Source organism: Portunus trituberculatus, chromosome 30 (genome assembly GCF_017591435.1).
Source record: "Portunus trituberculatus isolate SZX2019 chromosome 30, ASM1759143v1, whole genome shotgun sequence".
In the NCBI taxonomy this organism is placed as follows: Eukaryota; Metazoa; Arthropoda; class Malacostraca; order Decapoda; family Portunidae; genus Portunus; species Portunus trituberculatus.
Genome location: NC_059284.1, coordinates 8,202,750 through 8,213,373, shown reverse-complemented (window position 1 = coordinate 8,213,373; position 10,624 = coordinate 8,202,750). Strand labels below are relative to the sequence as shown.

The window sequence follows — 10,624 nt, the reverse complement described above, 5'->3', positions numbered from 1 at the left end:
GTCTCGTTTAAACCTTTACCAAACTTCACTTATAGCAATAGCTGATGTATCTGAACAGCAGATATTAAGGCTTAGTCATGTGGCTCCATTTTGTGACAGGATTGCCTTGACCAGGGAGAGGTTAGTAGAGGTAAGTAGACATATCGGATAAGAACGACGCCTCCACATCCGCCGATCCGCTATGCATCAATATCTGACTAGACAAGGGAAAAAAAACTCGAATAACGAACAACATTGTTTAGATATAACTCCTGCAATATGTTACGGCCTGCCTAGTAGGTTCACTCAGGCGGTGTCATAAGACTACTGACCTTGGCTAAGGAGTTGGGCCTCTGCTGTTGTTCTTTCTTATGGTGTTTACTCCAGCAAGACATTGGAGGGATATTGAAAAATCAGTGACCAGTGTTCGGAAACCCTTGGTCTTTCTACGCGACTGTCTTCCAAGGCTCCAAACACGACCAGCCGGGGTCTCAAGACCGTTTCTTCTTTTAACAATGCAGAAGTCTTGTCAATCTGTCTTCATATATTGATATAATTTCTGTCCATAATCGCGATATGAATGATAGTAATATGAAAATATAAATATATAAAAATAATATGAGTCCTGGCTTTCTACATTACTTCACTGTCTTATAAACAAACACGCAACACGTCCTTCCTCTATAACATGCAAAACTCACGTAGCCCTGACGTCCTCCAACAGACAGAGCTAGTTGCTAAACAGACTTCTCAACGCATATTACTCCTGCGTCAACAAACACTCACACACCATTCTCCCTCAACCTCCCCCACGCGCACACACACAAAGACATACGCCTACACACACACACACACACACACACACACCCTGCTAGTACCATACTAAGTGTTATCGCAGCACACATGTGAGGCAGTAATATCAGGTGCGATCAATTCTAACATCTGCACGACAGGACCAGCAACTCCCGTCACATCACTATCCTCCATCTTCCATACCGTGGTAAGACATTCCTGTTCTCCTCTCTACTATACACCGCCTCTCCCATACCCTCTCCTGAATGACTTTTCTCTCTCTCTCTCTCTCTTCTAACCATGATTCTTCTTTCTTGATATAAAACCGAATATCTCCAAATTCCATAACTCATCTTTATATACACTAGCTTTCCTTCGTAGATATTCTGCATTAAGATCCCAAACAGTAAAAATAACAACAAATATTTAAGGGATCAGACACCAATAGACAACAAGAGGAAAGCCTTCTGGTGGTGAATGGATGATGTAAGGAACACAAAGGAAGAAACAGACAGCACTAGCATTTACGACTGTTTTGGTAAAGAGTCTGATAGCCATCCAGTCCTGACTCGTGGTATTCAATGGTCTAAAATCATATCAAGATATACTGTAAAAGGGAAAAGAGTAAATGAGTAATAAGGGAAAGATGGAGAGGGAAAATAGAACAATAGGGAAAGGAAGGAGGGAAATGTAGGATTTATTAATGAGAGAGAGAGAGAGAGAGAGAGAGAGAGAGAGAGAGAGAGAGAGAGAGGTTTGAGATATAAGGATACATATAGGTATGAATAAATAGGTAAGTAAATGACACATATCCCCTTCGTTATTATATTTTTATAAATTTACAAAACCTACATAAAAAAGTTTCATGTAGAAAGTTTTTTTTTTTTTTTCCCTCCCGACTGAGAGACTGGGGGCGGCTAAATCAACACTCATTTGTCAATATACAAAATGTACACAGTTAGAGTTATTGTCTCTATACAACACGTCTTTAAATATTTTCTATTACTCTTTTTCTCTTTCTTTCTTCTTTCTCGAACAACTTTTACACTGTACGTACTTTGTATTTTCACGGCGCTTTACTTCATCAGCAAGTGTCCTTGTATTAACCTACGAGGAAAGAAATGAAGGAAGGAAAGTAGGAACACTGGAAAACAACAGGAAAGATTGAGTGCGAGAGCGGCGAGCGGTTTAACTTAATGATAATGATACAAAAAAATCAACAAGTCATAGCGGGAGAGGGCGGCGGGCGTGGCATGGTTCAGGGACGGGAGCGAGAGGGACAGAGCCGCCGACAGGGAACCGGAGATCGATATTCATTTATTTTCATCCCTCGCCGACACTGTCCACCGCAGATGAACACTCCTATTCCCCGTCCCCCAAATCCAACCTTGTGTCCACCGTCCCCTCCCGCCGGTGTCTATTTCTCGTCGGCGGACCCTACGAGAAACAAACGTGGCTCAGTTCGATCTTGAATGCTTGGTCAGCTTTCCCTACATCGCGGAGACCCACGTCCAGGAAGGGTAACCGCTGCGGTTTGTTCGTGCGGTACTCTATCTTCGTGCTGGACCAAGTGCTGGACTTCGTCTGTGGGAAAGAAACAGAAAACAAATGAGTTACATGGTCCATATTTTGAAAACCCTCAGGATAACATTTATAAATGCCATAGAGGTCATAATTAGAGCTCTTATAGATGTAGATTTTTTCCCTGTTTATGCAGACAACAAGAGAATATGAAAAGATTAAATGCTCCATAATTCTAGAAACTTTACACTTGTAAAAGAACCATATAAAAAGCCACAAATAAAATAAATCAGTCTCTTAAGTGTGTTTGCATGTGTGTGTTTTCCACTGATACAAAAAGCGAAAGAAAAAGCGAAATCTACGGTCCTTATTTTGAAAACCTTTTGCCTCGTAAAGAAAACATTTTCAAAGCAAGAGAGGAAATAAGGCGGGCTCTTGTGCCTGTTCCTTTTTTTTCCTGACTATGTTTTTTTTTTTTCTAATGTCACTAGAATCATGAAAATACTTCTGTAGTATCAACATAGTCTACAGGAGAATGTTGAAATTATAGATAAGAAAAGAAACATACAAATCTACAAGAATAGAACGACGACAAAATAAGTAGAAACAGCTAGACTTCATATCTTTGTACATCTACTTACCCTGCAACCATCTTCTATCACTCGATATCTAAACTTCCTGTTGCCTCTAGCCTTCAGCTCCGTGTCTGCCGCGGTCATGACTTGTATTGCACTACGTAAATTCTTCCTAGTAGCATCGAAGACAGCCACGGAGTTCTTGCAGTGGTATGTCAACTGCTGCCATGCCTCGGAAGAGAGAAGCTGCAGGAAGCGCATTTGGTTGCTGTCCGCCTTGTATGTAAACTGGAAGGCAGAGAAAGGGAAGACTTCAATCAAAGCTCCGTTATTACTGCCTATTCAGGATACAAACTTGTGTTATAATTACTGATATATCACCTAGGCTCATCTTGAGTTCACTACTATTATACACCATACCTCCACTACCACCACATTACCACCACGCACCTCAAATCCAGGTTCGATGTCCTCACCCAGCCAGGTGATGCCAGAGGTTCTTCCCACCCAGTTGTATTCCTGCGTCATGCTGGGCTGAGTTAGGACACACGTGGCCTTCTGCTCCATGTCACAGTGCACCACGAGGGCGTCCTTTACGTCGCCTTCATTAGGATCTACCCAGTACTCACCTGAGGGAAGAGAGGAGTATGTGTAGCCTACTTGTCGAAAATGTGAACAAATTAGTTGATTTTACATGAGCTACTTCATATTCTTCTATGGTGTGTGTGTGTGTGTGTGTGTGTGTGTGTGTGTGTGTGTGTGTGTGTGTGCGTGCGTGCGCACACGTGTGTGTGTGTGTGTGTGTGTGTGTGTGTGTGTGTGTGTGTGTGAGTGTGTCGTTACTCACCGCTGGGCAGGTCGGGATGGGTGTATGACAGGTCACGGCAGGTCTTCGCTGGGGACTCCTTGGTACCCTCTGGTCTTAGGAACTTCTTATACGACGCCTTGAGCTGTTCATAAGCCTTGGTGATGAGGTCACGCCTCTCATCGTCTGTAATTTCTTGGCCAAAGAGTCGTGCAGGTAACTCAGAGTCATCTCCCTGTAGAGGATCAGGGCCCTTGGTTTGACCCTGGCCCAGAAAAGCTGCCAACACCTCCACACCATAGCCCATGGACTCTCCAGGAGGACCAGGAGGACCAACGGGACCAGGTGGGCCTGGTTGACCAGAGTTGCCACTCTCACCAGAAGGACCACGAGGGCCTGGAGGACCCATGACACCCTGAAGTCCAATTCCTCCATCACGGCCAGGGGGACCTTTAGGACCAGGCTCACCTGCAGGACCAGGAGGACCTGCCATGCCTGGGAGACCTTTATCGCCCCTACCACCTTGAGCTCCAGGAAGACCTTGCAGACCAACGAGACCAGGATGGCCCTTGCTTCCCTTAGGTCCACTGTTGCCCGTTTCTCCCTTTTCACCCTGAGACCCAGGAGCTCCTGGCTTTCCTCTGGGACCACGAGGGCCCTCCACACCCTGGGGACCAATTTCTCCTCGCTCTCCACGTTCTCCAGTAGGACCAATGGGTCCTGATGACCCGGGAGGACCCTGCCAGTGAGAAAAATATTGAAAATATGAAGAAAGACCAGTAGGTAAGATAGAACCAAAACTGATAAAGAGCAAAGGAATGCATTATACTCACAGGCAGACCAGTTGGACCAGGGCCACCCTGTGGACCAGGGGATCCCTGGGGACCCTTGTCTCCTGTGCGGCCAGCAATACCGGGAGGTCCAGGTTTGCCATCAGCACCAGGAACACCAGTTTCACCAGGAATACCGATAGGGCCAATTGGACCAGCAAGACCAGGTGGGCCAATGGGACCCTCATCACCTCTCTTACCCTCAGGGCCAGTTTCTCCCTGTAAGGATCAAAATAATTAACTTCATGAAGCTCTTTATTTTCATGAAAGAATCCATTTCTTCATAACAACCTGCTAGCCTGTACACCAGTAATTCCTCCAGGCAAATGTATGCTGGTTGAAATTCGATAATGCCTACACATGTAAGAGTGAAGATGAACAGATTGTGAGGCAGTACAGCATGGATGGTAAGATACTCACGCGATCACCTCGTTTTCCTTGACGACCAGCAGGACCAGGTGGGCCAGGGAGCCCAGGTAGACCTCGCTCTCCTGCTGAGCCAACGGGACCTGGTTGGCCAACAGGACCAGGACGACCATCTGGACCAGCCTCCCCTTTGGAACCTTCTGGTCCAGGGGCTCCAGGCTGCCCAGCTGGTCCAGGCAAGCCTGGTCGGCCTGTGTCACCAGGAGATCCCTTGATGCCGGGGATGCCTGCTGTGCCGGGACGACCTTGGTCTCCTGGAGAACCCTGCAGAGAACATATTACAATTATGCCTCCACCATCATCTTCGAGAATGAAGAAAAGAACTCAAGCAAATTGGCAATTAGAAGTATAAAGTTAGAAGCAAAAATATACAGAAAGTTTCAGCTCAGAAGCATGTTAATTAGGGTCACCTGGCAACACGAGTGAGATATTGGGAGTACTTACAGGTGCGCCTGAGTTACCAGGACGTCCAGGAGGACCCATCAGACCTGCATCACCGCGCTTCCCCGACTCGCCTCGCTGTCCCTTGGTGCCCCTCAGACCCACCAGACCTTGAGGTCCCTGTTCTCCAGGAGGCCCCATGGAGCCAGGATTACCTTGGGAGCCCTTCTGTCCTGGAAGGCCTCGCTGTCCTTTTGGTCCTAAAATTCCTGGAGGTCCAAGTGGTCCCGGAAAGCCTTGCAGACCCTGTTCTCCCTGAGTTCCACGTTCTCCTGTTAAGCCGTTGGCACCAGGTTCACCAGGAGGACCAGGAGGACCTGGGTCTCCCTTATCTGCTGGCTCTCCAGGAGGTCCAACTGGTCCCATTATTCCTTGAGGACCTTGGTCACCCTGACGGCCTGGGGGACCTTCGCTACCAACGGGACCAAAAGAGCCACGCTCACCTTTTTCTCCCGGCATACCAGGGGGACCACGACCTCCAGGCAGACCCTGTAAAGGAGACGCACATCATTTATACTGCCCAAGAAGCACTACATGGAAGCAGCAAACAGAAAGACAACTATAATACTCACTACGAGGCCGGAGGGTCCAGAATGTCCCTTCTGTCCTGCAGGGCCAGGAGGACCTGGGGGGCCATCAGGCCCTGATTGTCCTGGTTCCCCACGCTTGCCAGATTCTCCTGGGGAACCACTGGATCCACGCTCTCCTGGGAAGCCTCTATTACCACGAGGACCCACACTGCCAGGAAGACCCCGTGGACCCTGCATGCCAGCTTCTCCATCCTTGCCACTCGATCCAGCAAGACCTGGTGCACCAGGAAGACCCTGGAAGCCACGAGCACCAGGGGATCCGGGTGGTCCCCTCTCTCCTGGACTTCCTGTAGGGCCGGGTGGACCAAGGGAGCCTTGGTCACCATCCTTTCCTGGGTCACCACGTGGTCCAGGAGGGCCTGACTCACCAGGGTTACCATCCTTACCCGATTCACCCTGCAGAGCACATAATTATTTAGTAATTCGTGTGTGTGTGTGTGTGTGTGTGTGTGTGTGTGTGTGTGTGTGTGTGTGTGTGTGTGTGTGTGTGTGTGTGTGTGTTTGTGTAATTCACTGTTTGTTTGATCTGCTGCAGTCTCTGACGAGACAGCCAGACGTTACCCTACGGAACGAGCTCAGAGCTCATTATTTCCGATCTTCGGATAGGCCTGAGACCAGGCACAACCACACACCGGGACAATAAGGTCACAACTCCTCGATTTACATCCCGTACCTACTCACTGCTAGGTGAACAGGGGCTACACGTGAAAGGAGACACACCCCAATATCTCCACCCGGCCGGGGAATCGAACCCCAGTCCTCTGGCTTGTGAAGCCAGCGCTCTAACCACTGAGCTACCGGGCCGTGTGTGTGTGTGTGTGTGTGTGTGTGTGTGTGTGTGTGTGTGTGTCTTACCATTTGTCCCATAGGTCCTGGTGGCCCCATAGGTCCTGGTAGACCTTGAATGCCCTGCGGTCCCTGATCACCAGGTTTGCCATCAGCTCCAGGTGGTCCCCTAGACCCTGATCTACCTGTCTTTCCTGGAGGACCAGAGAGACCAGTTGGACCTCTAAGTCCCTGTCGGCCTGGAAGACCCGGTGGTCCAGGGTTTCCTTCACGACCTTTCTGCCCAGAGCTGCCTGGGGGACCTGGATCTCCACTCTGACCTGCGAAACAAATAACAAAGCATCAGCCACATCGTTATACTTTTACTTGATCGCCTCTGAGTCGTAAACGTGATTCATCGTACTATCTTGATGACACAAGAAGGACAGTGATGGTCTAAAGGCGCCTCATCTGCAGCCTGAAGAGCCTGACAGAACAGCTTGTTGAGGCAGTGCCAACTCACCCTTAGGTCCAGGAGGTCCATCAGCACCAGGAAGGCCTCGACCACCGGTGGGTCCTCGTTCTCCCTGCAGACCCATTCCACCAGGGGATCCTCGCATACCTCTCTTCCCTCGTTTTCCTGAAGATCCTGGCGGTCCAGGGAGACCCCTAGGACCCGGTGTACCAGACTCTCCCTTCATGCCAGACTCTCCCTTGAAACCTCGCACTCCTCCTAGGCCCTGCAACAGTTCCCATGTCATTTTATCTTTTTACATGGTGTTCCACCTTTCTCTCTCTCTCTCTCTCTCTCTCTCTCTCTCTCTCTCTCTCTCTCTCTCTCTCTCTCTCTCTCTCTCTCTCTCTCTCTCTCTCTCTCTCTCTCTCTCTCTCTCTCTCTCTCTCTCTCTCTCTCTCTCATGGACACACACACACACACACACACACACACACACACACACACACACGTACACACCCGTTCTCCTTTGCTGCCAGGTGGGCCAGGACTGCCAGAGAGTCCGGGGGGACCACGAGCTCCAGGGAAGCCAGGAGGGCCAGAGTCACCTTGGGATCCTGGTGCGCCTTTATCACCAATGAGACCATCCTTACCAGAAGCGCCCTGGGGACCGCGCTCGCCTGGAGTGCCTGGTTTGCCAGCCTCTCCTACACAAAGAAATGTATAAGATAAGTATGAGTACACACCTGGCAGAGCTGTTGCAGGAAATTTCTTACAACACGACACACTGCTGAGCACATGCCCCTTCCATCCACGTGGGCCTTACCTCGTGGTCCCTGAAGACCCTGGGATCCCTTGGGGCCTTGCACGCCCTGGTCGCCCTTAGCTCCAGCACTACCAGGGAAGCCAGGTGGTCCAGATTTTCCTGGAGGACCACTTGGTCCTGGAGGACCTGCAATTCCGTCAATACCCCTCAGACCAGGAGGACCAGGAGGTCCCTCGCGCCCTCGCTCACCCCGAGGACCAGCCGAACCCTGTGGAAGTCAGAAGTAAAGAATTTGGTGTTGTTTTTGCTGATGTTGGTGCTAGTACTGGTGCTGCCGATTAGACATGACAGCCAAGCAGCCCCACGCCAGCACAAGTCCTCCATTAAGTGAATATTCTTGAATCATGTTGCCTGAATGGCGCCAGGAACTGAAGCCTAAGAGTGACCAGCGTAACAGATAACAGGGGTGGAGGGGAGGGTCGAGGGAAACATTAGTGTGGATGGAACAGTGGCTTTACAGTCAGAAGGTATATATGAAAAAAAAAGAAAAAGTGAATGATGGTGCAGGAAAAGTGAGTATGAAATCGAAGAGACCTGAGAACACACTCACCATGGGACCAATGGGACCTGGGGGACCGCCCGGTCCGCTGGAGCCCTTGTTTCCAGATTTTCCTTGTTCTCCCTTAGCTCCATCTATACCCGGGAAGCCGCGGTGGCCCTTCACGCCGGGCAGACCTGGCATGCCGGGAAGGCCGCGAGGACCGGGGGGCCCCACAGCACCAGGGGGGCCAGGAGCTCCATCATCGCCATTGTCGCCCTGAGGAGACAGTGAAGCTGGTGATGCCAAGCTAGGCACAACTCACGCAGCCTCCTTGCATATCAGACACCCAGCACACACACCACCAGCCAGCACACACTACAGCCAAGACACCACACCACCAACCAGCACACACTCACCACACACACTCAACACACACACTACCACCCAGCACACACTCAACATACACGCTATCACTCAGCACACACTCCGCCAGCCAGCATACAACACACGTTCCAACACACACATCACCAGCCAGCACACACTCCAATACACACTCCACAACCATTACACACTCCAGTACACACCACCAGCCATCATACACCCCAGCTTTCAGCACGCACGCCGCACCACAACCAAGACTGCAGAACAACTCCTCGCACTCACGTCCTTGCCGGGAATGCCAGGCATACCCCGGGGTCCTGGGGGTCCAGAGGAGCCAATGGAACCTGGATCACCAGGCTCACCACGCATACCCTGGAATCCTTGGGGACCGGGGGGACCTGCAGAACCTGTGAGCAAAATGAATGTTCAGAATAACGTTCTCCATAATAGCCTTGGATCTGAATATCTCTCTCTCTCTCTCTCTCTCTCTCTCTCTCTCTCTCTCTCTCTCTCTCTCTCTCTCTCTCTCTCTCTCTCTCTCTCTCTCTCTCTCTCTCTCTCTCTCTCTCTCTCTCTCTCTCTCTCTCTCTCTCTCTCTCTCTCTCTCTCTCACACACACACACACACACACACACACACACACACACACACACACACACCTGGGCTTCCTCTGGGACCGACGGGGCCGACCTGCGACTGCAAGTAGCTGAATGTACCAGGGCCGATACCTCCTCCGGGACCCTTTTCGCCGCCCTGGGACTGAGAGAGCTGAGCCAGCCATGGTGTGATCTGTCAACACGTGGGAACACACACTTATGCTGTGTGCAAGGAACTCAGCCAACATGACACACTTATCCTAGTAATTAATTAACAATACACGATGGACGCGGCTTTAGTTGATAAAAGTGTATTCTGGACAAAGATGACCGATGCTTCACCTACTCGACCCTGGGACACATAGATTTGCTCTGGTACCGATAGACTCACCCTGGGACATTTAGACTAACCCTGGTACAGATAGACTCACCCTGAGGTACTCATACTCACGTCAGGCATGGGTCCGGGTGGTCCAGGATCACCGGGGATTCCTGGGTTTCCTGGAGACCCTGCCTGGCCCTGTTCACCTTGGGGTCCCTCAGGACCTTGAACCCCTGTGGTGGAGACGCCGTAGCCAGACTCGGGGGAGGTCTGCGGAGAGAGGGAATGAATCCATCACGAACTGATAATTTAATTATATTTTCAATATATAACATTTTTTCAACCTTTTCCTAAAACACAATTCAGTCACCATATTACAAAGACTCAGTAATTTTGTCACCTGATTATCTTATCTTCATTATATAACATCTTATCAAACTTTTCTACCACCTGATGATACTGTTCTCAAAACACAACACGCTATTTTGAAAAGCTGACAAATACATATTCGATATCTAACATCTTCTCACCTTGTTTATATAACCAAGCTACGTTGCACTCGCAATATAGTATTCTTACCCTTTCTACTTTCTCTAACCCCCTATTATGTTCCTTAATGAAAGTTAAGTAGTATTCTCAATCTTTCACTAGCTCCTCCTTTGCTCCCTTCACTGGTAAACTCTAGAACTCTCTGCTTGTGTCTTTTCTTGTGACTTCAATTCTTTCAAGAAGGAAATCTCAAGACTACTTTTAAATAATTCTCTTGGCGAGTTCCTCAGTGGGCCTCAATCTTCTAAGTTTGTGTAGTATGTGGCAAGTGTCCTTTTTACATTATAAAAT

General features: G+C 49.4%; 1 protein-coding gene across 2 annotated transcripts in view; it reads right to left on the bottom strand.

Annotated features, from left to right (window-relative positions):
- Positions 1-1,582: 1,582 nt before the first annotated feature.
- Positions 1,583-10,624, bottom strand: part of LOC123510958 (collagen alpha-1(I) chain-like) — a 26,365-nt gene continuing 17,323 nt past the window's right edge. For both annotated transcript variants that reach the window (XM_045266494.1, XM_045266493.1), the window contains exons 4-19: positions 9,914-10,054; positions 9,526-9,655; positions 9,149-9,273; positions 8,555-8,761; positions 8,005-8,212; positions 7,698-7,885; positions 7,248-7,464; positions 6,815-7,065; positions 5,942-6,355; positions 5,373-5,858; positions 4,923-5,192; positions 4,506-4,721; positions 3,715-4,411; positions 3,318-3,496; positions 2,934-3,155; positions 1,583-2,355 (exon numbers count right to left, since the gene is read on the bottom strand). In XM_045266494.1, coding sequence (XP_045122429.1) covers positions 2,209-2,355; positions 2,934-3,155; positions 3,318-3,496; positions 3,715-4,411; positions 4,506-4,721; positions 4,923-5,192; positions 5,373-5,858; positions 5,942-6,355; positions 6,815-7,065; positions 7,248-7,464; positions 7,698-7,885; positions 8,005-8,212; positions 8,555-8,761; positions 9,149-9,273; positions 9,526-9,655; positions 9,914-10,054 — 4,098 coding nt within the window. In that variant the 3' untranslated portion in view covers positions 1,583-2,208. The remainder of the gene's footprint in view (positions 2,356-2,933; positions 3,156-3,317; positions 3,497-3,714; positions 4,412-4,505; positions 4,722-4,922; positions 5,193-5,372; positions 5,859-5,941; positions 6,356-6,814; positions 7,066-7,247; positions 7,465-7,697; positions 7,886-8,004; positions 8,213-8,554; positions 8,762-9,148; positions 9,274-9,525; positions 9,656-9,913; positions 10,055-10,624) is intronic.